We start from the raw sequence: 27,604 nt of genomic DNA, 5'->3' as shown, positions 1-27,604 counted from the left end.
GCAACTGCCGGTGGACGTTTTGTCCCCAAGGATATCACCAGCCCAGTAGTCAGCACTTTAGTGATGACAAGATGGTATGTTTCTTTTTCTATTAATTTACTATTAATAAAATTCGGAATTACTCGAAGCAATAAGATTTTTTCTACCCTAAGGTAAAGATTGTCTTAAATTGCTGAGTTACTCGACGCAATACAAAAATGTCTACCCTGAGGTAAATATTGTCTTAAAATGCTGAATTACTCGAAGCAATTAGATTTTTTTAACCAGAAATAAAGATTGTCATACAATGCTGAATTATTCAAAGCTATCAGATTTTTTCTACCCTGAGGTAAAAAATGTCTTACTGAAATGCTAAATTACTCAAAGCAATACGATTGTTTTACCCTGAGGTAAAGATAGTATTAAAATGCTGAATCACTCGAAGCAATAAGATGTTTCTGCCCTGACTGATGAGGTAAAGATTGTCTTAATCGTTTTGGTGGAAATTGTTGGCTGTTAAGTTTTTTTTCGCTCTTCATCTTCGCATTTTGTTTTTCGTTCCAACAGTTATAGTTATACTCGAGTGTCTTTGACGCGTATCATAAAGAGGAACCGCGCGAATACAATTATAAACCTGGAGTGTTTTTTCAAACTGTATTAATTAATTAAATATAGGAAGATATGGTATGAGTGCCTATGAGACAACTCTCAATCCAAGTAGCAATTCATAAAAGTAAACCATTATAGGTCAAGGTACGGCTTTCGACACGGAGCTTTGGCTCACACCGAACAGCACGCTATAGAGGACCCCAAAAATTACTAGTGTTAAACAATTCAAACGGGAAAACCAATGGTCAAATATGTTTACTTACTGATTAAGAAGATGAGCCTTTCTTTCAGATTATAGATTAACATGTATTTCGTTAGACATTTTTAGCAATGGTTCACACCTCGGTGGCGATAATGTAGGTTTTTTTTTAAGAAACATTTTCATTGGTGGATACTTGATATTGCAGAGGCGTATCAATTAACAAATGATAAGTCAAACAGACACAACACAAACTTTCACATACACGCCGATATGACGTACTGCCACTACTCCTACAGCTTTCAGTAAGGTCCAGAGCACTCATCTGCTGATAGAGCACCATCAGCTGGCGATACGGCACCTTTTTGGGGAAAAAAATTGATTTGTCTCCCTTGGCACAGTATCTTAAGTAATATCTAATGTACGCTCTTTTCTTCTCACTTTAACGTTTGTTTGTTTTTTGTGTTATTAAAATTTGCTGTTACAAAATGTTAGAATTATTATAAATTAAGGAATGTATCTCCCTCATGCAAAGCTCTGATTACTTTCACGTATTTGGCTTTACTTTTTGGACCTTTTGGATTATAGCTCTTCATCTTTTATATTATAAAAGCTTTGGATTTCAAATATTTTGGCCACGAACATCACTGAAGATACATGTATTGTCGAAATGCGCATCTGGTGGAGGAAAATTTGGTACCGTTAATGTTATTAAATTGTTTTGTCAGGATTTATTTGAATTAATATTTTAAAAAAGTAAATATTTTTCAACAGTGAAATAAAAAAAATAAAAACTGTGCATGACACTTCAAATATCCACGTGCTTTAAAAAAAATCGCGTTTATAATTTAAATTCCACCTCCGCTTATCGAATTTCACCTTTGAAATGTAACACGTTTTGCATTAGTGACAATAAAAATAGACTTGGATATTCACAAATTTTCCCGTGTAATAAAATTGAGAATGGAAATGGGGAATGTGTCAAAGAGACAACAATCCGACCATAGAAAAAAACAACAGCAGAAGGTCACCAACAGGTCTTCAATGTAGCGAGAAATTCCCGCACACGGAGGCGTCCTTCAGCTGGCCTCTAAACAAATATATATTAGTTCAGTGATAATGAACGCCATACTAACTCCAAATTGTACACAAGAAACTAAAATTAAAAAACTAAAAAAAGGCCAGAGGCTCCTGACTTTAGCCAATGTAGAAAACTACACGCATAACAATACGCACATTAAAATTCATTTCAAGAGATGTCCGAGTCTGATGTCAAAAGATCGATGTAACAAAAGAAAATAAACAAAATGACAATGATACACAAATAACAACAAACTACTAGCAGTAACCTGACATGCCAGCTCCAGACTTCAATTAAACTGATTGAAAGATTATGATTTCATCATATGAATATCAGACACAATCCTTCCCGTTATGGGTCTAGTATCATACCATCATAACATATATGAGAAGAACATAACCCGTGTCATGCCAATAACTGCTTTTTTTAAATAAATATGTTTAGTTCCGATGCAAAGACCCTATAAGTGAATCAATATTAAAGCCAAAATATGCAATCTTTAATGATCTGACAACAGTATCGTAACTATATCCTTTCTTAATAAGTCTATTTAAAGGTTTTGTTAGTTTCTGATGTGAATACTGACATTTTTGTGCTTTATAAAGAATATTTCCATAAAAAATGGATGTGAAATACCGGAATGTATAAGAAGTCTGCATGTTGAGTTACACTTACGAATGATGTCCTTATACCGATGATCACATTAAGTAAATGTTTTGACTAGTTTGTGATATCGAAAACCCTGGTGTAATAATTTTTCAGTAATACACAAATTTCTCTCGTTAAAGATTGCAACATTTTTACACACACGAGCGAATCGTACAAGTTGAGACATATAAACACCGTAAGGTGGTGACAAGGGAACGTCACCATCTAAAAATGGATAATTAACGATAGGAAATGAAAAATCATCTCTTTTATCATAGATTTTAGTACTAAGCTTTCCGTTAGTGATATAGATATCAAGATCGAGGAAAGGAAAGGGCAGTGGTCATTGCTAGTATTAGCTTTATTTAAAGTAAGTTCAACAGGATAAATTTCTTTAGTATAAATACTGAAGTCGTCATTATTGAGAGCCATCCAAATATCTAAAAGTATTATTAAATTTGTTTATCAGATGTTGTTTCGATGGATCTTTGTTGATTTTTGTCATAAATTGTAACTCATAGCATTACAAAAACAGGTCTTACCAAAAATTGATTCCTGTGACATACCTACAAGTAGCTCTTCCATTTGAATCATACATCAAGACAAATTGAACAATTTAGAATTATCAGTGAATATCTTTATTCATTTTTTAAATGTTCTCCGTTATTTCGAAAATTCCTGCAATCTTCAATGTATTTAGCACATTTAGGACATTTATAAACAGAATGTATTTCATCTTCAATTTCTCTTTTGAAGATTTACATCTTTCAATCTCTATTTCTAATAAAGGAGTAGGTCTAGTAAGATCACTTTTTCGGGCCCCAAAATATAGCAGTTTTACAAAGTTGTTAAAATGTAAACTTTTGGTTATTTATTGAAAAGTTGAATGCTTCTGCTACATAAATATGGTCTCTTTTTGACAATACACTGCATATATATTGGGTACTAGCGTCATTAAGTCATGTTATATTACTGAAATCTTCACAATTCTAGAATTTTAATTAAATTTTAGACTGTTTTAGTCTTAAATGAAAGTGTCCAAGTTTTGAGGCCCTTTATAGGTTTTTTGTTTGGTGTGAGCCAAGGCTCCGTGTTAAAGGCCGTACATTGACCTATGATGGTTTACTTTTATAAATTTTTATTTGAATGGAGAGTTGACTCATTGGCACTCACACCACATCTTCCCTTTATTTATAAATCACAAAATTACACTGCTATAGTTCAGCGCTTAAACTTAATACTATTTTATGATTATGGAGGCGTATAAAAAAACTTGCACGCATAGAAGTCTGAAATATAGTTTTAAGTGACAAGTATAGAATGAAAAATTAACATAAATATGTAAAGTCCGAGATTACTCATGCAAAAGAGCTGTTGGACGTCAGAGTAATCTCGGACTAAAATATATATAACCAGGATGAAAAATGATTTGGCAAACTAATTTTGATCGCGTTTTGGCTGATACATTATTGAGAGTCTACCTCGTAATTGAAATACCGTATATATATATATATATATATATATATAACTTGACAACAAAACTTAATAACAAAAGAAAAGATTTCTGTTTCTCTAGTGTTTACTTTCACTTTCTATGTCGAAACATTAAAAGCAGTGAAATTTTATCATTGACGCCACCATGATTTGATTGCCTGTTATCAAACATCTATGTTAAACAAACCCGCCATAGCGGTGTTCCAATTGTCTTAGCCGCACTCAGATACTCTTTTCCTCGATTGTGACAACACAGAATGCGAATCATAAATGGATGTGTACACTTGTCTTGAGGAAAACGACACATGCCGATAAAGCAAAGTCATCTTCCGGTTATTGTTTGGGTTAGTGTTGTACAGTCTCCTGTTTTCTCTGCTGTGTTTTGTGTTGTCGTATAATATTATCGTTTTTCGAATCTTAGGTCAGAGTTTTCATCAAATTACCTTGTTGTGCACCTGCGTTCAATCTTAGTTGGTTTTAAAAGGTTTATGGTTTTTTTTCATTTGTTGTCAGGGATGTAATGTGTTCTTACTGCTGGACTATAAACGATTGGTCATAAACAGAAACCTCTGACGTTTATAGAGCCTCTGGTTTTGATGGGGTTTCATGTTGTCCAATCTTGTTTTGGTGTAATGTAGTGTTCTATGAATTGCTGTTTTGTCTGTTCTGCTTTTACCTTTTGATCGTGACGTCGTATGGTTCTGTTTTATATGTTTTAGTTTTGAGCAAATTATGATAAACGTACCTTTTACTTTAACACTCTCAAACATCGCTGAATAGCAATCAGCAATATGTTAATGCTTACAAAATAATCTGCCGTCATAACCAGAAGTACAGCAGAAAGACTTTTTACAAGAGTTTTACTTGGATTTATTTTAGTTCATCACCAAATACAAATACATGCTAACTGTAGTTTACGATTTAAAGAGTTAATGAATAATGAAAAAATAGGGGGAAATATCATTGATATATAGCTTTGCCACCGCAAATTTTAATAGTCTCATTAACCCTTCTCAAATGAACTACACAAACGAAGTATTAAAATGTAATAAATATTGTTAAAACTAGCAGCTTTTTATTTCTGCGAAATAATGATTTTCTTAAGAAAATTATATAAGGTAATAAGATTGACTCCTTAGCACTATGATAAAAGTACAAAAAACATAACGTTCGCACAGAGTTGTTACATTTGAATATGTATACGACCGATTGCTAAAACATTATTTAGAGATTTTCTATTGAATAATGGTCATAACCTGGATTAACGTTATTTATTACTTATTCTTCGTCTAAATTGTTTCCAAACAACAACAGCAAAGTGTAGTCTTTCCTGCAGCGGATTGTAATCCCATGTTTCTGTGGCAACAACACCTGCACGTACTTTATTCAATGTCTAGTGCCCAAGACCATTCATGCAACTAGGCTATATTGAATATAGCATAGCAGACATGTCGCCGGATTCATATAGGATTGTAACAAACGGTATAATGTTTGTTATATTAATAATATAAATCAAAACATAATGCCCGTGTCACACTGTCCCGATTTTTATATACGATGGACACCCGAATGCGAAAATTGTAAGTTCATACGAAGTTGGTCCCGATCTCGTTAAAATACCAAAAAGTGACCGAAGCAAGTACGATCAATAACAAAGTCTATACGATGGTGCCGAAATCATATACGATAGCAAAAGATGGACATACGAAGGTTAACCGTAGACGGTTATTTAAGCTTCATAACTCAACCGAAGCCTACACGATGGATCATGAAGGCTACACGATTGATTACGATGATGGCGCGATGGCCATACGATGTATAAAAGACGTCGTGTACAGCTTACGATAAGTATACAAACGATCTAAAAATGCGTTCTACCTGTTTTGAACTTTTTTATGATACGAACAGAATTTCAACAACATATCTTTTCTGTACAAGTCTGCCATGCATGGCGGGAAATCGATCTTTTTGTCTTATTCTTATAAAACTTAGTTTAACATACCCTCGCCTACTACATGTAAGTTGCGTGTAGATAAAATTGTTATGGACACTCTAGAATCAAAATGTTTAAAACTTGGTATGGTATTACTCGTTAAAGTTGAAAGGTCAAGGTCACAGTGGCAGTCGTAATACAAGGCAATACCAACCTTGTTGACACTCTCAAACCAATATGCTTCAAAAGATTTTAACCACATTTGGTAAATTGTTCCTCCTTGTAATGATCTGACATTTTTTACGTTCAAGGCCAAAGGTCAAGGTCTTGCAGATGGACTTGTTTTTTCTCCTTGAAATATCATAATACACAGAAAATTGGTTGCTCAATTTTTTACCTGCTTATTCTAAAGACAATATTAAAGGTATTTCCAATTACTGAATCTTTTGTTTGATTTCTAAAAGAATAGTTTATGTATCAAAGATGCATATTCAATTTACCATTTTCTGCATGTGTCATATACAAATATAGTGTTCATATTTGTCCCCAATATGTTACATACGAGGGGATGCCACCGCTCGGCTTTGCCTTGTTTGAACTGTTAAATGAGTGCACTAGTCTGATTAATCACCCATAATTATGCCCATGTTTACTGATCTATCTTAAATGTAAGGTTCGTTGATCCCTTTTATTCAAAAAGAGTTCTTTTCAGGAGAATATCATAACAATATATACAAAAGGAAGGATGTGGGGAAAGCAACAAATGAGGCAAAATATGACATATAGAAAACAAAATGGTTATGGAGTAAACGTTCGTGTGTCAACAACTCAGATGATACATAAAAAATCAGAATAATGAAGAAAAAGTTGGTTTCCCTATATTCGTGAATATGCAGTGTTGGTGTATGAGGCGCGTTTATGATTTTCAATATGTTACTTGATATGAAAAATTGACAAAAAATAATATTTTGATTGTAAAAGTAAATCCTGAGCCTGTAATAGCTGCTCTTCTTGTTCTATTTGAATTAATAGAAACAACGCTGTCGCCTTTCTTGTTCTGATAGAATCATATGATATGAGCTCCTTATTTTGTGAACGTCTTTCTTAACTGTCGTATTAGACTGACCAGTGCATATCGCGAATGGCACTTTAAATTATTTTAGCGCGAAAATTAACTTATATTTAGCTGAATTTATTGCCGTCGTAGTTCCATCTTGTCGCCTTCGTACTTTAATTCGATGGCAACACGACAGGATTACGAGGTCTTCACGAAGTCGTGTTTCCATCGTAAGACCTTCTGGTAGCTTCGTGATTCATTCGTGTAGACATCGTAATGTCAAAACTGTCCGATGGAAACGATGGAAACACGAATGCAATACGATGTTCAAAGATGCATTCCCGGTGACATTACGATGGTGAGGATGGTGATACGAACTCAATACGAACCCTCAACATCGGATGCACCTTCGGCGATTTTTAACATGTTAATAAAATTTAGAACCCTTCACGAAGTTGTCCCCGAAGTCTAGAAAAAGTTGTTGATGGTTCTACGATGATTAAAGATTGCATTACGAATAGCCCGAGCTGGATACGATCAGTCCCGATTTTGAAAATTTCCCTAATCGTGATGACATCGGCGTAAAAATCGGGACAGTGTGACGCGGGCATAAAGGTTATTCCTGATTAATTATTTTATTACTAAAGGCGTTAAGAACCTTTGGTGACGCACAGTTTAAATTCTATAATAAGTAAGAAGTGAGCAATGGTTGTTACAGACGAACGTTCACCTAATCTGTCCCAGTCAATGGGATAATTTAGGTCGTCAATCAATGGCCAGGACCACACTGTTTTGAATATGATTCTATGACCGACGATTTGCGAATTTGTTTTAGTCGTCGGGTGTCCTGTTATATAAGACTTCGGAGTTTCATAACATTGCAGTCAAGGTTTTTTTTTTTTTTTTTTTTTTACTATCAATGTACGGGTTTCAACATTGATAGTAAAAAGAACTAGTCGGGTTAGATAAAAAGATGATTACCAATCCGCTATTGCATGTGAGTTGCCTTTTCGCTTCACTTACTCGATACAGCTTTTTATAGGAGTAACGCGATGACGGGTGCTAACCTTTCCGGAAGATAAGAGCTCAACCCTTGTTTTACGTGGGGTTTGTGTTGTTTCTAAGTATTTGGTTTTATATTGTGTGTTTTGTTAAAGCCTTGACTTGTTTAACATTTGGTCTTGCTGTTTCTTTTTTTTCACGTCAGTTTATTTTCTGCATTTCTGTTTAATTATCCCTCTGATATCTACAGTCTCCCCAATTACCGTATATCCAAAATAAGAAAGAAAAAGAAAAACAATCAGCAAACATCAAACATCAAACATAATTGAAGTCGCTTTGGAGTGTGACGATGCCATACACAATGGGGAACATATATATATATATATATTTTGTTTCATCTCGTGATCGATTTTATTTGGGAATCGGCAATGGCAGTCAGCAGGGTTTAGGAACATCAGTTGTTCGACCTGTTAGTCAAATGCGTTTTGTTTAAATATACTTTTTCACTTTTTTGGTCTTTTGGAAAATGTTGTTTCTGCTTTATTCAGACCCTTCTACAACGAAATTTGTTTTACTTGCATACGTATAAAAATTGCGGTTTTTATCCAACGCAATCATAAGTTTGAACGTAGTTTTCAATAACGACTCGTGTATGTATATATATATATACATACAACTCGTCTAAACATCAACCCACCAATGTTAGATCTGTAAATTTTCTTTCGCAATTTTTTTATTTTTCCCTCGCCGGGATTCGAACCCATGCATATATATATATAGAAGTCTAAAATTTCAAGCAACAGCATTGATAAGACATATATGGTATCAGCGAAAAATTATTAATAAAAGCGTATTAAAAGACTGCATATTTCGTTACAAAAAATTACATGTTTCAGTGTTGTTCTTCTTTCATAATAAAATCATATCATTGTTTATTCTAAAAGAAATTGACGTATAGGATGTACTTAAATATTGCAGAAAGGATTTTCATTTTTTTTCAAATCATCAACGACGAAGGTCATTTCTTTTGCCGAAATATAATTTATTCTGTATGGCATAACTTCCTTTTGCTTGTTTACCACAAATCTTTAGACTTGTGTATTTGTTTGTGTAGCATCTAATACATGCATGTACATATTACGGTTGCCGCTTGATTGTTTTTGTGTGCCTTTTCTGTAAATTAATGCTACAAAATATTTTGTGAATTTGAACTTTTTTTAGTATAGAACACAATTCTTTGACTATTCTGTCAAAAGATCTAGCCGGTCGGGTGTTTGTCTGTCAATTACTGCATCTACATGCAATAATTAACATAGACATCATTTAACATCAAAATATCACAATGAACTGCATGGGTCATTCGAATATAGGGGATCATATTTTTCTAAAGGTTTATGATTATCCTCATCAAGTTCAAGTCCGTTTTGAAATATCTGAATTTCTGTGTCATTTGGTGTCTTGTCGAGAGTTATTTCATTCTGGCGCAATTGCCAATCATACCAGATCTTCATATTTTTTGTATTTGAAGCACAATCTTCACAAAACACATCCTCATTATTTTTTTTAATTATAACACGTTTCGTTTATTTGAGATACATTCCTTTCTTATTTTTTCGGCTAAAGTTAATAGAATGGTTATTGTCTCATCTCTGACAAATCATCTCTGTCAATAAATTTACACTACTACTAAGGGGAAATAAAACCATTTTCTAACGATGAGACTACAATAATGAATAGTAGTATCGGACATTCTCTTATTTAATTAATTGGGCCATTGGTTCATGTGATTACAGCTACATATTTGCTGCCCATGATTCACATAAAGGATAATAGTGTTATAAACTTTGAAATGGCGTAAGGTCAATGTTACAGTAAGATTAATTGGCATGTTGTATGTGTTCCTATAGGCACAAGTTGCGCCTCTGTAAAAAAAATGTGTTACTATGTTTAATGTTGAATATATTTTGTGACACGATGAGCTTCAATTTTATAAGGTATCAGGTTCGTTCGCGCCCAATACACTTTCGCACCCCTCTCGTTCGCACCTCGCACGTTCGCACCAGAGACATATATACATGTCTCTGTTCGCACCCAAGGTCCGTTCGCACTCAACACGTTCGCGCCCAATTTTAATTCAAAAATTTACAAAGACCTAGACAAACCACAGTAAAGTTTTCATTTATTGCATTTTAGAGACAGAAAAGAAATTCCATGAACTCAAATGAAAAAGTACCAGTCCATTATAAAATCTTTTAAGATACTTCTCGAGCCATAAATGAAAAATATAAAACAAAAAAGGGGGGACCATTTACCAAACGCAACTGTGGTTTGTCTAGTTCTTTATAAATTTTAAATGCTGTAAACAAATATTTATTTTCAATGTTTAAATGGATATTACTTTTATTGTTTTTATTGAATTTTTAATTTTATGAGAAACGTATTTCTAAATCCAGCGCATTTCCATTTGTGTGATTGTGGGTTAACTTCTCTTGACAGATAGGGGGCGTATGGATCGCCTATTTATTCCGCCATATTGTTGCTGATTCAGAAACACAATTTCTGGGTTTTATACAAATTTAGGTATAGAACATCATACAATGATGTCTTAAAATGAAAGGCAGAATGAGTCTGCATATTCAATTATTATAGCCTGTATTTCATTTCTGTAACATGTAGACACGAACCGAAAATCGTAGATAAACATAAAGAGCAGACGGTTTGACAGTCACCCCTCCCCTTCCAATCTGTCATTACGATGTATCTGGATGAAACTATGCGGCCTATGCCATTAACATAAGACATTTAAACGAATACGATTTTGTTCATCCTAACTGTGAATTTACTGAACAACTGACTAGTAGAAAGGGGTAACCAGTGGCTGCTAAAATACTATATAATTTGTTTTTGATAACTTCAATACTTGAGTATAAACGTATTTACACTTTTTGTATTTAGATGTATTTTGCCTTTGAATGACCTTATATCACCTCCGAATAACCTTTTGACATCAAGCAACAATCACTTTTTAGTTATGACGTCAAATGGTTTGAATTATGATGACAAAGTTTACACGAACCTGTGATTATGTTCCGGACCATATGAGTATTTGGACCATACGTGTATGGTCATGACCATATGCGTATACTCATATGGTCCGACCATACGTGTATGGTTGGACCATATGAGTATATACTCGTTTGGTTATAAACGGCCCGGACCATATGAGTATTTGGACCATATAGGTATATTTTTCAATATTATGCATGAGAAAATTTTATAAAATAACAATGATTTCTACATGCAATTGTATTATTTACAATTCAAATAACATTAAATATTGATGTCAAAGTTAGTTTTCATTGCCTTATTGTATTCTTGCATAGATGGGTAGGGTGACATTTACGTCCACACGGTACATAAATTTGTACCATAGCTTTTCTTGGGTCCTGGGTCATTCCGATGTGTCTACGGTAAAAAAGCTCTATTGACTAGATCTCCAATATTGTAATATGACTGAAGTACATCATATCACCAGACAACTTTAAAAAATCAACTAGTGTCCTTGTTAGTGACGTCATTCATTTAAAAAAAAAAAACCCACGTATATTAAGTATAAAAAAAATTGAATATTGCACTGCTGATGCTATATAAAGTTTCAAAAGTAAGCAAATTATTGGACTCTTTATCCTGTAAACTTCTTGCGTAACAGTTCATTTAGATATTTTGGGAAGTTATCTTCACAGGTCGATCGACATTTTGCCATTGACTTGTAATAACATATCGGTAATGAAAAAAAATGTGTCTACTATACATGTAGTTTTGGCTAGTGCTGAAATTTACTGTGTGAAACTGCTTATTTTATTTTGATATTCTTGTTATAACTAATTTTTAATGAAAAAATTACCTTTGGTAGTGTTTTTTTAATGACGTGACAACTAGAAGGGTTATATAAAGAGGTAAGCACAAATGTACCTGTTAATTACCCCGACCATGCGGGTAGGGTCCAACCATACGCGTATGGTTGGACCATATGAGTATATACCAATATGGTCATGACCCTACCCGTATGGTCCAAATACTCATATGGTCCGGAACAATTATATTATGGCTGACAAATTTGCAGACAAGTGTAAATACATTTATTTCCTGTTTTCACGCTTAATTAATCGACTTTCACATGTCACACTTAAAAAAGTCAGCCAATCCCACGTAATACTTAGATCCCAATAAGACCCTCAAAGTAGTCTTGATCTTCCAGACCGTGTTAACCTGTTTAGGAACATATATATTTACAGGAATTCATTATTTCATTATTATTTTGTGTTTTTGTCTTAACTAACAAATTGTACATTGCATCTCCAGTTTCACTAGTCCTGGGAGTCGTGACAATCCTGTATTTGGCTATAATTTGTCCATGTATCACTATTTAGTAAATCGCCAATGAAAAAATGAAACACTGTATCTTGAAAATAAATATCCAGATATCTATATTGCTGTCCAATCTTCAATAATAAGACATTTCATACTCAATAGTTTTTTTTTTTTATCAAAACTGTAAAAGGATATTTTAACTTTGATATACATGTAGCATTTAATGATTCATAAAAACAGCCATTTGAATGGTTTAACACTAGTAATTTTTTGGCCCTTTATAGCTTGTTATTCGGTGTGAGCCAAGGCTTCGTGTTAAAGGATTGTACATGTACATTGCCCTATAAAGGTTTACTTTTATAAATTGTTATTTGGATGGAGAGTTGTCTCATTGGCACTCACACCACATCTTCTTATATCTATCTAATAACAAAATGTCAATAGAAAGGAGATGTACTAAAATCAGTATTGTCATATCTTATGATCAATTTCTGTCGGCAGTAATTCAAGAATTGGGTTATCACACATAATCTTGACAAGACTCAAAAGCTTCATACATGTATAGGATCACCTGAAAAGGTTTATTAGTGTAATCAGGCTAGTACAGTTAGCACTGGTTCTTAGTCAACACGCCCTTCTCCCCAGGAAATTTCAGGTAAAAATAAATTTGTAACTGTTAAAAATGGTCTAATGAAACGGGGAATTTCAAATCATGTGTGGTCATTTGCAGTATTTCTTAGAAAATCCTGTTTTCCTTCATCAAACAGAAGCTGGAACCACTTGTAAATGATTCTTTAACACTTCACAATTGTTTAAATACTGTAAACCAACTTATTTTTGCGAATATGTAAACCTTGGATCTTTCCTTATTGAACTTCATCAAGTAAATCAGAAAATCGTGAAATTAAATAGCCGCGAAGTGGTCAAGAAAAGGTAAAACGCGAAATAAAGTATCCGCGAAAATCAGTTGGTTTACAGTAAGTCTAAATCACACAAAAACAATTTAGAAACTTGTGTATGTTTGAACTGGAAGTTCGAATAGCACATGTAAAAGAAGGAAAAAAATGCCTGAAAGAAATATTTTTAGGGCCAGCTTGGTCCCTTGGGGAAACAAGTTAAGTTTAGTCCCCGTAACTTCAGAGCAGAATTCCAGTTATTGTTTGGACAAAATATAAATTTGGTCTCTCAGTTGTCATGGTTGTAATAACATGAATAAGGTTTACCCAAGCCAATATTTTTTTGTATATTTTTTTACAACTCTGATCAGCTAGTCAAAGAAAGACCAAGGGAACATATGCATTCAAACTAAAATAAACAGACACTGACATGGCTAAACAAAAATTAAAAGTCAAACAATAGTACATAGAACTCTATGTAGAATATGTATATACTGAGCAACACAAACCCAAGCACATTCACAATTACAATCACATTAACCATGTTTACTATTCACACTACATGACGTACACAGTGTAAAGTTTTGTATGTACTTCCCATATCACATGTAAACTGAATGTTCTATATGAGATAAAGCTGAAAATGAGTTTTACTTTTTTTTCAGTACAAAGATGGCGGCAGGCCCTTATAATTATTCGTATATATTTAAATATATCATAATAGGAGATATGGGAGTTGGAAAATCATGTTTATTACACCAGTTTACAGAAAAAAAATGTGAGTAAAATACACGTAGCTGTGTATATAGTATATCTGATGTTAGTCTATGTACACAGCAGTGTTCTCTCCAGGTCTATATGACACATAGCCGTCCAATGTTTGTGGCTTTCACATTTATAATGAAAATAGCTTTTACTCTGCTTTACAAATGTATGTTGGTATGTTCACATAACATTGCTTTAAAGCATTCAAAAATCTACGGTAACATTGCTTTAAAGCTTTAAAAAACCGCAATCAACAACTATTTAACAGCACAACACAAGATATAAAAAAAGAAGATATGGTATGATTGCCAATGAGACAAGTGCCAACAAGAGACCAAAATGACACAGACATTCACAACTATAGTTCACCGTACAGCCTTCAGCAATGAGCAAAGCCCATACTGCATAGTCAGCTATAAAAGGCCCCTATATGACAAGTACAAAAATTCAAACAAGAAAACTAACAGCCTTTAATAAGCTTATTTATATAAAAAAATGAATGAAAAAAAAATACATGTATGTAACACATAAACAAACAACAACCACTGAATTACAGGCTCCAGACTTGGGACAGGCACATACATAAATAATGTGGCAGGATTAAACATGTTAGCGGAATCCCAACCCTCCCCTAACCTGGGACAGTGGTATAACAGTACAACATAAGAACAAACTATGAAAATCAGTTAAAATGTTGTCTTTAACTAAATGTCATCCACATAAGTTACTTTCCCATTAAAATGTACTTATTTGAGTAATAACAGAAGAAATGTCATCCACATAAGTTACTTTCCCATTAAAATGTACTTATTTGAGTAATAACAGAAGAAATGTCATCCACATAAGTTACTTTCCCATTAAAATGTACTTATTTGAGTAATAACAGAAGAAATGTCATCCACATAAGTTACTTTCCCATTAAAATGTACTTATTTGAGTAATAACAGAAGAAATGTCATCCACATAAGTTACTTTCCCATTAAAATGTACTTATTTGAGTAATAACAGAAGAAATGTCATCCACATAAGTTACTTTCCCATTAAAATGTACTTATTTGAGTAATAACAGAAGAAATGTCATCCACATAAGTTACTTTCCCATTAAAATGTACTTATTTGAGTAATAACAGAAGAAATGTCATCCACATAAGGTACTTTCCCATTAAAATGTACTTATTTGAGTAATAAAAGGAGAAATGTTAAAATGTATATTAAACAACCTAAAACTAAATGATACATATGGCATTAGACAAGGTTTTCTTCAGTAAACCATATTTTGTGTTTTTCAGTCATGGCGGATTGTCCACACACAATAGGAGTAGAATTTGGAACACGGTAAGCTTTTTATGTATTGCATGAGAATAATTAAAATAAATGTATAACTTCAAGTAAGCTCATAATTCAACCATGTATAAACATGCATGACAAGAAATAAACACAGGAAATATAGCTATCCTTGATTCACTCTCGTTGACTCTAGTTACTGTGAATTCATTCATATTTGTGGTTCAAGTATTTGTGGTTAGAAGAAAAGTTGTATTTTCGTGAATACTTCATTTTGTGGTTTTGCAAATGTTTCTAATCAAACCTATATAAAATCATATTTTGTTGATCTTTGTACTATGTATTGAGATGAGTAAAAGCTATAAACCATATTATCATATAAACAGGAAGAATATAATATAGATATTAAATATCAAGATAAATAAACAGGAAAATATTGTATCTTATTCACCTTATGTGTATTAGATGTTATAGATATACCTTTATATTGATAAAGATAGTCTATAAAAAAAAATGATTTTGCTGTTATCAATTTGACAACTGATTCAGGAAAAATAAAATGCACAAAATATTACTTGCATAAAGTATTTTGCAAATAGTTAGTGAAAAATGAAAACAAAAACTTAAAGGTTCCTTTAAATGCAATTAGATGTGTACCTGGTGTATGTTTTATGGATGAAACTCTTATTTTACTCTGCCTTCAAAGGACAAGTAATATTTTCCTCTCACAAGTACAGTCATTTGTTTAAGTCAAACTTGTCACTGTTTGTAAACCTTTTACAATAGTTGTATCATACAATTAAAAAAAAGTGGTGAAATTTATTTAAAAAAAGCCTATTAAACATGTACCTTCTGTTTTGATTAAATAATTTTTACACACTAATAAGTTGTATGCTTTAGTTAAAATAACCCTTATGATTTGAAGATGTGAGTTATGCAAGATACACCAGATAAATCAATTATGTATTTGGATTGTGACAAACACGATTCTGTAATATAAATAGAGAATGTCTTATACAGTCAACTAAAATTTTGCGTTATTTCTGTTAGTTTGTAAAACCATTTTAAAACAATAGAAACATTTTTAGCATTGAATGTTGAAACATGCTAAACAAATGATGATGAAAAATCTTAAATCCCTGATATTTCTTATAAAGATTTTCATAACTGGTCCACAGCTAGACTTTTTCACATTGATCATGTACATTTCAGAATAATAGAAGTCTCAGGACAAAAGATAAAATTACAGATATGGGATACAGCAGGTCAAGAAAGATTTCGTGCTGTCACACGAAGTTATTACAGGGGGGCTGCAGGTGCATTAATGGTTTACGATATAACACGGTAAGACAGATTCTAGATCATGGAAAGCCAGACCAATTATTGAACCTTGTCAAAAGGTTCTGAGTATGTATCTGGCGTACTGTAATTGCAGGTCAAATTACAATGACCTTACCTACCATTAAGTTCAATATTGAAAGATTTCAGTTCGTTGTTTGTAAATAGATATAACTTTAGTGACCTTTTTAAGTCATAATATTTAGAGAACTGGGGTATCATGTATAATATAAAAATGAAGATGTTGTAGGATTGCCCCAACTCTACACATTAGACCACATTAAGTGACGCAGAAATTTAAAACTATAGGTCAGCCTACAGCTTCAACAATGAGCAAAGCCAATACTGCATGCTCAGCTGTAAAAGGCCCTGAAATGACAAATTAAAAAAAAAATCATACGAGAAAAGTAACAGCCTAATTTGTGTACAAATCAATTAACAAAAAAAAAACAAATATGTTACATTACAACCACTGAATTACAGACTTAGGACAGGCACATAAAGAATGTGGCATGGTTAAATTATCTTCTTTCGTGAAAAGTACTGTTGTGCTTTCAATAATTTGAAAACTTTGGCTTATCTCCTAGAACATACAATGATATAAAAAATGATAAGACTGCAATGTAGATCGTTGTTCTAAAATGATTCAAAAAATTGTCTGGTTGAGGTTTACTCTTTCTGTAAGCATATTACTCTTTTCTTACTCTCAAATTCCTAAATTTTATTGTGAAACAATTTTTGTGTATATTAATGTTTTTAGGTAAATATTATTAAGATTTGTATTTTGAGGAGAGAGATATCTTATGCTAGCGATTAACATTTTATATTTACTATTTGCAGGAGAAGTACATATAATCATTTAAGTAGTTGGTTAACAGATGCCAGAAATTTAACAAATCCAAATACAGTAAGTATGAACATTAGTATCTATGAACATAACCAGCGTCTATTTGAACATTGCCAATTTACTATCTACAATGATTAACATCACAAAATCCAATGGTGAAGGGTTATCAGCTCTGATCACAAGAGGGGAACTTTAGATCTTGAAGGCTTCTATCAGCCTTTGTATGCTGATATGGGCTGCTTACTTCAAGATATTTTAACTTGTACAAAATGAAACATATTTTGGTTTATGTGATTTAACATCATATAACTTCCTGTTATGATACATTTATATGTGATTATTGGTAGTAAAAAAAATGATAACAACATATTTGCTTCCTGTTCTAATACAACTTGCAGAATTTCATTTTCCTATATTTTATTTCACCCATAAACAAATTGTTTAAACATTATTTTATCCGAAAGCATTTATTTCATGCTTGTAATTGATTTTTACTGAATCTGTGTTTAAATAGTAAAAAAAATATATCAATTCAACTTACAAAAATTTGAACTTTAAAGTGACATTTTGTAAAAAATATTACTCAAAGGGGAGATTTGTTTCTATGTCCATCTGACTTGACATAACCACATTTTATGTCTATTCCAAATCAGGTTATCTGATCCTTGTTTTGTTCTTTGTTTGTCCTTTGTGTGCGTTTTTTTGTGGTTTTTTTTTTATGCCCAACCTACGATAGTAGAGGGGCATTTGCCTGTGCTTCATTCGTCCCACTTCAGTTTAAAGTTTTTGGTCAAGGTAGTTTTTGATGAAGTTGATGTCCAATCAACGTGAAACTTAGAACACATGTTCCCTATGATATGATCTTTCTAATTTTAATGTCTAATTAGAGATTTGACCCCAATTTCACGGTCCACTAAACATAGAAAATGATAGTGGGAGTGGGGCATCCCTGTACTATGAACACATTCTTGTTTTACAGCAGTTTTGTTATGTTAAATAATTTTTATTATCTTTTTTACCCATTTCATTTATAATACAACTTGAAATGGCTAGCTTCATTCTTTATCTAGGTATGAGAAACATTATAAAACACAACTGACTTGAAAACCCCACTGAATTACTCTTAAAGAAAGTCAATTGTATGTTTGCAGGGTGTAATCAGACACTGAAATCCATGTTTTATCATTTTCAGGTTATATTTTTAATTGGAAATAAATCTGATTTAGAAGCACAGAGAGATGTAACTTATGAAGAGGCAAAACAATTTGCTGATGAAAATGGTAAAGTATTTATTTATTAATGTAAAATATTGAAATATCATGATTAATATAGTTAAGTTATCAAAATAACTATGTGTTAGAAAAAAATAATAGAGAAAATGATGGTTCAAACAGTACTTTTTAAGAAATTTATTTGAGAAAAGTATAATTCATGGTGTAAATATGAAAGATAAGATGTGGTATGATTGCCAGTGAGACAACCCTCTGGAAATGTCACAGAAATTTAAAATTATTGGTCACCGTAAGGCATAAAACAATGAGCAAAGCCAAAACTGCACAGTCAGCTTTAAAAGACCCTGAAAAGACAAATGTTTAACAATTCAAACAAGGAACTTACTGCTTAATTTTAATATGTACAAAAATGAACAAAAGCAAAATTGTTCAGCTGAAGTCAGTCTCTGGTGGTAATTGGATTTTTTGCTTATTTATATTGATAGTTAACATTATAAATTACTCTGTTTTTCAGGTTTAATGTTTTTGGAATGTAGTGCCAAAACGTAAGTAGAAACATTCAGTTACTACATTGTATATTAATAACTACAGAGTGTTGCCATAAGTATTCGTCTATTTTTCACTATATCTTGTATATAAAACAAAATTTTTTCAAAAAATATTTAAGGGTCATTTTTGGTTTGAATTTAAGCAACTTGGTACTAAAAGAAGCAGCATTGTCAGAGGTTTATTTGGTTAAATTTTATTTTGTGGATCATTTTCATTTGTTCACAAGATAAACTCAAATATTATTTTCTGTTCAGAAATTTTCTATGTATTCAACCAAATTAATTTATAAAAAATTATTGTATGTGTTTAAATCAAGAGACAAAAAAATCCAACCATAAATGCCCTCAAAATATTTTTTTTGAAAAAATGTGTTTTTATATGAAATAATGGCAAAAAAATGCAGGTGACAGATACTTTTGGCCAGGTACTGTATACTGAATATTTAGTTAAATTACTAATCAGTTGATTTATCAGCAAATTTGTACACATCCCCTTTAATTATACTGCTTAATATGTTCTATATCATAGACAGGGCAGGATACTCCAAAATATCGAATAATGACGTTGCACAACAGTGGAGTAATGGCACATGTTCATTAATTTTTCAATGTAATGCACGTTGCACATGACCTCATTCAGGGTTTGCTTTATCAGCATACTGGTAAAGTCTGTATTTAAAAAAAAAAAAAATCTATATATGAGCTGCGTCGCATAGAAATCAACCTTATACAAGTGCATGTTTTCATTTACATACTGGTGATTTTGTTTGATTTTCGAACAATCAACTTTTCTTCATATTTTTCAGGGGAGATAATGTAGAAGATGCATTTTTAGATACAGCAAAGAAAATTTATCAAAATATACAAGATGGAAGGTTTGTACATATAATGTTATATTGTGTCAATAAAATACTTACAATAAAATGAAAAAAAGGCATCTAGACTCTAGAGGTTCACTAAGGGTTTTCTTCATAATGGCAAATACTTCAACTATATTTAAGCCCTTTAAGTTTTATAAAAGCTGTGAATAAAGGACTTATTCCATCTAGTGTTTTCAACATCTGATGTCACAACTATATTTATCTTGACTTCATTAACTACCTGTTTTGATGCCCCTGCAACTAAAAGTTGGGGGGGGGGGGGGCATATTGTTTTACCCGTGTCTGTCTGTCTGTCTGTCTGTCGCATTACAGGTACTGGGGATTTATTTATTTTCATGGGTACCAATTTTTGTGGTTTCAGGAAAAATTGCATATTTGTGGATATTTAATTTTGTAGTTTTGTCAAGGTCTGCATACAATCCCTTATAAAATTTGTAATTCGTTGAACATTTAGATTCATGGTTCTCCTGTACCCACAGAATTCACAAAAATTGGTATCCAAACAATATTAATGAATCCACAGTATATAGCTATTCCTGATAACTCCTCATACAGTTTAAATGCTAGGAAGTTTTAACTTTGCTGGCTATTTCTATATATTGAACATGGGCATATGGTCAGGGTTTTGAATTTTATTGATATCAACTTTTCGTCAAGTTGATGTTATTTTATCTTATAAAATAAAAAGTCTGAAAATAACTACCAATGAAGTCAAATGAATGTAGTTGGGTTCATCTGAAGTTGAAAAGGCACTTCTATGTTTTTTTTCTGAAAAAGTCATATATTTTTGTCAATTTTCACTGATTTTTTAGAAACAAGAAAATGCACATACAAATATCATCTAATAATTAACCACAATGTTTGCCTATATGAACAATGTTTCATGTAAATAATTATTAGGTATTTACAAGGCCTTATTATTTTTGACTGCAAAACCTCATTGAGTATTCATTATATTTGGAATCCTTACAGTTTAATCTTTGCAAATGCAAATGCATTATCTCTAAGCAAAAATCACCTAATTTGGTATTACAATATACCTCAATTTTAGGGCCCAAAAAGGCCTTATTCTAATGCAATTTGTTTTTGTTTTGTTTAATGATACTTTTGATTGGACGTTGACAAATAGATTAAAGGGGTAAATTCCACGTTCTACGAGTCCATAACTACCATTTTGAATTCAAATTTTTGTGGTATGTAATTTCTCACAAAGTAATTACCAAAGTCACATTTTGAGCCTCAAATGTTCTTTTTGTCAACGTTGAAACCATTCTGAAGATTTCAAAGTATAAACACGTTGAGTTTTATGTTTGACATCGTGAGTATACATATGATGACACATTGTTTTGTTGCTAAAGTTTTGTGAACTTACATTTATGTCATTTACACCAAAATATTTGGTAAATGGTATTTTTTATAATATGCTGCATTAGACTGGAGATAACTGTATATCAAACTTGGCCTCTGTACAACTTAGATTTAACTGTCGCAAATTGAGTTTACCTTGTGACGTGTATCAAAAAGTAGATATCATATTGATCTGACATAATCAAGAACCTGCTATCAACATATTGTTTCTTAATCTTGTTCTAGTGTTTTCCTGATGCTGAAAATTAATTTGTCATCAGCTTTTAAGTCTTCAACAAATTGACAACAACTGAACTACAGGGTCCTGACTTGTGACAGGCACATATAGATTCAAGCATTCACCGTTATTTACCTAAAATGCGATTACTAAGATAAGCTATAAAGATCTGTAATAACATATGAAAAAAGATGTATCTCATTTCTTTCTTGAATTGCTTTATTTTCTCAGCTTGGACTTGAATGCTGCCGAGTCAGGTGTACAACATAAACCAGCCACACCTAGGAATGCAATTAGTACGGACCAGACACCTAATGATAAAGGATGTGCATGCTAGTCTAGGAGGAGATTTTATCATTGTATGGACATATTAATCCATTCCAAATCCGGTGGTTACTGGTGGATCTATCAACACAAGTCATTTATGTTCTTAATCTATGTTTATATGTTCTTGGAAAATATACTGTAAAAAAAACTGGTACTGAATGAGAGAATTATAAACTGGTACCGAATGAGAATTATTTAAATTGGTACTGCAAGACAGAAATATCAAATATTGTGACTTTATCAAACAAATTTCAGTTGTAATATGATTTGGATAGACATGTTAATATTATCATTTTTCAATCCTTCTATCTTTAAATGTACAAAGTAAGTTACTTGTCTAACCAATGTACGAAGGGTAGAAGATAGTAGCTTAAGGGGATAAGGCTAGAATTTTTTAAATGTCTCCCCTGAATTAGAACATACCTGTAATACGTTTTTCCTTTTAAAAAATATCAGCTTCACTTACTAATGGCAAAATCATAAACATCCCTGCTAAATTGATTGCATCATAAAATTGATTGGTTTGTGGGGGGGATTTTTTATTTTGTTCCCCCATTTGGTAGGAATGTTTATTTTTGTTTGGTAATCTGTAAGTCCATGGATAAGGTTCAAAAGTATTGAAAATTTATAACGGGGAAGGATATAAGTTAGACCATCTACAAATTATTTCAATTCCTGTTTTGTTTTCATCTCTGCAGAACTTTATAATAATAAAGCCTAAACAGCGTTCAACTATCTCTGTCACTTTTTGCATATTTGCTTTAAGGAAAATGGACCCTACTGTTAGTATTTGTAATTCAGAAGTCAAGACCCAATATTCTCCAGAAGGTTGTATTTATATAAACATATAAAATATAGAATCGAGAATAAATAGTATGTTAAATATGTTTCAAACTATTTATCATTTGTGTCTATTATGATTGCTATATGTTAATTTAAACAGGGTAATCTATGTAAATGATAGGAACTTGTATCTTTGTATTTTGCTTGGAAAGAAGAATTTTAATGTTTCAGAAGGAATTGGTTCAATGAGGCCCCTATTTCTACCTTAAATTCTTATTTGGATTTAAATGCAATTATCACAATAAGTCTTAGTGTGAGCATTGACTTTAAATAGAAGATAGAAAAAAAATATTTTTCAAATTTCTGTATCCATGTTCATTTTTAGGAAATATCCATTAACATCAATTTCCAGTTAATCCAAATTAAATGAAATTTCCATTGTTTTTTTTAGGATGGGAAACATAATGCACATGGTTCTACAAATAATATGGTAGCATTATATGTTTGTTATAACAAATTATGTGTCTGACTTGAATTTTTAATTTGTTGAACCATGTAGTCTTTGTTTTTCCAGCCTCATTCTGTAGAAACCTGGGAATTAGTCAAATTTTTATCATATCTGTAATATAGTAAATTTAGGTGTTTTATTATTAAAGTGTGTCGAAATGGTAATATATCACATTCTTGAAGGTTTATTCCTCAGCTTAAGATAATGGAATTAGTTTTTGGGGGCCAAATAAGACCCTAACCGCACCTATCCCAAAAAGGATTTTCTGTAATGCAACTTTTTTTTGACAGCATTAGTCCTATCTTTTATAGCTATTCCTGATGTGAGTTTTATTTAAGTTTTAAAATAATTTGATAGATTTACCAGTAATCATTTTGAAGTAGAGAATGCTTCTCACAAATTTTATAACAAATTTTCAGGTTTTTAGTTGAATAATAAATATTATATTGTATTCAGTTTTTAAGAATTACAATATAGTTTCAGCAGGACTGAATAAAAGATGATTTTGTAAGAAAATTTATTGCAAAAAGAATTAATGTTAAGAATTGCTGTATAAATTTCATCCAGACAAGGTACACTGAAATAAATGCAATTGATAAAATACCTTATACCTAATACCTCTTTCACAATATCTGATATTAGAATTCTGTTGGTGTCTAGCATTTATTTAGTGTATTTTCCCTGGATGATAATTATTGTTAAAATTAAACTTTTGGTAAAAATAAAAGATGGAAAACATTCTTTATTAAAAAAAACCAAAAAACACACCTGTCAAAATTGAAGCATATTTAATAAAGTTTGTGAGAAACATTTTGATAATGTGATGACCAAGTATTGGTCACATGTCAGTCATATGATATGGTATGCTGATGTATTTTTTTGAGCTTTTGTGAATGTGTGAGTGAATGGATTACACTTAATCATTGTGATAACCATTTTGTTTTTATAGTGATTTGTTGAGACTTGAACAAACTATAAAGTTCCTGAAAACGAAAAGCATTTGTTGAAAAAAAATCTGTATTGCAATTAGTAAAAATCATAATGACAATGACACTGATATATATTTATGTATAAAAAAAACACATCGAAACTTCAAAATCTGTTTAAATTAAAAATTACACAAAGAGTACATATACCTAAACAAGATAATTGTTTATTGTTGTGCGAGTACAAAATAGGAATTACAGTAAAACCTGTGTAGTAAGACCATTATTTATAGGTCCCTTTGTACCGCATTTCATATAGATTGAACCTGTATTAAAAGACCAATTGTTTTATGAGCCCACTTATTTGCTCTCTCTTAGGTTGTCTCTTATGACAGGTTTCACTGTATAATATCTTCTAGATAGGGATGTGTGAATAGTTGTAATTTCTGCATATTTTAAATATTTGTGAGATCACATGACATAGAAGGTAGATACTTATTGTGGGCTCAGCAATATTTTCATTTGTTAATCATTTGTAATTACTGAATTGTCGAGAGATTATTTTTTATTTTGTTGCCCAGAATAACATAGGTAATCTGCCATGATTTTGTTCTGCAATATATCTATGAAATCTGCTTCATTTTATATAAATTTAGATGGAATATGTTAACAATTGGTTCCCTCTTGTCTATTTAATGACCTGCCAATTGAGAACAAATATTTTTTTCTGCTTTCAAAACTATTTCTTTTAATAGTTTCTTTTCTTGCTTTTTTGATTAAATTTTGAAAGATGTCATTTTATCTGATGACTGTCCTGTTTATTTGCCTATTTATTTTTATGCAATTTTTTGTGTGTGTCAAATTTCCTTTTCTAGACTTTTCCCTGCATTTTTCTGGCACTATTTGTGCATTTAGAGAAGTTAAAATAATGGACCTATATTGACTGAACATAAAAAATAATGCTATTTTATAGACCTGAATTGTTCCTTATGGTATAAAATAATTGAAACTACAGAAATATTGTCAGCTAAAAGAATTTAAATACATGATTTTATTGCAGTCAGAATTTTTTGGTGGCTAGAAATAGGAAAGGTGTCTTTCCTGGGGATTGAACCTTTTAAATGAAATTATTCTCATTATAAATCTTTTTTTTTAAAGTGAATCTAATATTTTATGAATTCCATTGTCTGTAGGAAATTAATTCATTTGCTCACAAAAAGCAGACACAAACTATAAATCAAAAATAATATTAAGTTTAGTAACGACAGCTCTTTATCTTAGATTGAATATTAGTAGAATGGACTCCCTTAATACACCCTTAAAAAGTTTAATGCAGGTAGTCCCAATTTAGTGTATTGGTTGGATAATAAAATATACAAATTTAACATAAGATATATATAGAATTGACCAGACCGTTTAGAAAACTTCACTCATATGAAATGTCTATATAGTAGATAAAATGAATTCACAGTATTTGAATATACGACAGGGACCAATAAAGTAATATATTTTTATTGCTAGATAAGAAGCTTTGAGCATGTGTTCTGTCCTTCATGTTTATATAGGAAATATTTTTATACAGTGCTTCAGTAGACAGGTTTGCTTCAAGAAGTCATTATTACATGGGAACTTGTTTGTTTAAAGTATGTATGAACAATGAATGTATTGCATCAGTGCTATATTTAACATGTTGTTTTCTAGTTCTGTTGTTATATTATTTGTTGCAACATGTAGATAAAGTGTACTAATTGTATCACATTATTTATTATATAATTTTATCATTATCTTAGATATTCATGTACAATTATGTGTACACTATGTGATAAAAATGACATAATACACTATTTGGTAGTTGTCTCCCCTTACAATACAATCTTCATTTCCTGTCAGGTGGTTGTTGCATATAATTGACGTAACTTAGTAGACACACCAACCAAATTTAATCCTTGAAATGAACAAAATTGACACACAAAATTTTATTATTGTTTAGATTAATTTTCTACTTTCTTTCTCTATGCTAAAATGATAGAGCCTTAGAAAAATACAAGCTTTGGCAAAAAATGACTATAATGTAGAAACAGCTCAGAATAATGTTTTTTAGTAATGAGTAGTCAGCAACTGTAATCATGATTGTATACACATGTAATCATGATTGTATACACATGTAATCATGATTGTATACACATGTTATCATGATTGTATACAATACACTTTATCATGATCATCATATGTTCACAATATGAAAATTTTAATGTCAAGAATACTGTGTAAATAATGATATTGACAAATAAATTATACAAAAAATCTTTAGTTTATATTATTATTGCCTGCTTACTGGAGAGCGGGGTTTGTTTACAGTTTGGACTGGTTGTTAGGGTCAATCTGTCTTTAACAGGGGTTTGTTTACAGTTTGGACTGGTTTTTAGGGGTTTGTTTACAGTTTGGACTGGTTGTTAGGGTCAATCTGTCTTTAACAGGGGTTTGTTTAAAGTTTGGACTGGTTGTTAGGGTCAATCTGTCTTTAACAGGGGTTTGTTTACAGTTTGGACTGGTTGTTAGGGGTTTGTTTACAGTTTGGACTGGTTGTTAGGGTCAATCTGTCTTTAACTATTTATCTACTAATCATTGGATTTCTAAATCAATAACTGGATTTCAGAAAATCTTTTTGAGAATTTCCAGTACTTTTTATATGACCCCAAAATTGGGATCCTATAATGGTATGATGTCGTCGTCTGCGTTGGCGTCTGAAGACAATTTGGTTTCCAGATAATAACTTTAGTTAAAGTGAATAGATCTTAATGAAATATTTTCAGAAGGTTCAATACCACAGAAGGAAGCTTGGGATTGATTTTGGGGATGATGGTCCCAACCATTTAGGAATTAGGGGCCCAAAACAAGCATTTTTCTAGTTTCAGGATAATAACTTGTTTACAAGTATTTCAATTGCTCTGAAATTATACCGCAGTGTTTAAAATCACAAGTAGAAGGTTTGGATTCATTTAATGGGTTAAGGGGCCAAAGTTTAGGAATTAAGGGCCAAAAAGGGGCCAAAACAAGCATTTTTCTAGTTTCCAGACAATAAATGGTGTGTAATTGCATGGATTTCTCTGAAATTGCACCACAATATGTACCATATAAGAAAGGGGAAGCTGGGATTGTTTACCATTTTTTTAAGTTTTTTTTTTTTTTTTTCAACTTTTTTTAAATTTCGAATTTTGAAAAGTTTCAAGAAGAAATATTCAGTTGCACAGTATTGTGCAATAGATGTGTTAGATCTTTGACCACATTAATGTTGTGGCAAAAACCTATAT

General features: G+C 31.7%; 1 protein-coding gene across 1 annotated transcript; it reads left to right on the top strand.

Annotated features, from left to right (window-relative positions):
• Nucleotides 1-10,476: 10,476 nt before the first annotated feature.
• On the top strand, nucleotides 10,477-26,599 carry LOC134708256 (ras-related protein Rab-14). Its single transcript, XM_063568650.1, has 9 exons — nucleotides 10,477-10,582; nucleotides 13,935-14,047; nucleotides 15,324-15,369; nucleotides 16,531-16,662; nucleotides 17,497-17,563; nucleotides 18,696-18,783; nucleotides 19,250-19,280; nucleotides 20,090-20,158; nucleotides 21,981-26,599. Exons 2-9 carry the CDS (start codon nucleotides 13,942-13,944, stop codon nucleotides 22,084-22,086), a joined length of 645 nt encoding a protein of 214 aa, XP_063424720.1. The 5' UTR covers nucleotides 10,477-10,582; nucleotides 13,935-13,941; the 3' UTR covers nucleotides 22,087-26,599.
• The last annotated feature ends 1,005 nt before the right edge of the window (nucleotides 26,600-27,604 follow it).

Source organism: Mytilus trossulus, chromosome 2, assembly GCF_036588685.1.
Source record: "Mytilus trossulus isolate FHL-02 chromosome 2, PNRI_Mtr1.1.1.hap1, whole genome shotgun sequence".
Lineage (NCBI taxonomy): Eukaryota > Metazoa > Mollusca > Bivalvia > Mytilida > Mytilidae > Mytilus > Mytilus trossulus.
The sequence above is the reverse complement of the archived record's forward strand: the minus strand, read 5'-3'. Positions and strand labels throughout refer to the sequence as shown.

Excerpts from the sequence above, each read along its gene's own strand:
- LOC134708256 (XM_063568650.1), top strand. The coding sequence starts at position 13,942 with ATGGCGGCAGGCCCTTATAATTATTCGTATATATTTAAATATATCATA. Across the intron at positions 19,281-20,089 it reads TTGGAATGTAGTGCCAAAAC|GGGAGATAATGTAGAAGATG; the intron begins GTAAGTAGAAAC and ends CATATTTTTCAG. Across the intron at positions 20,159-21,980 it reads CAAAATATACAAGATGGAAG|CTTGGACTTGAATGCTGCCG; the intron begins GTTTGTACATAT and ends TTATTTTCTCAG.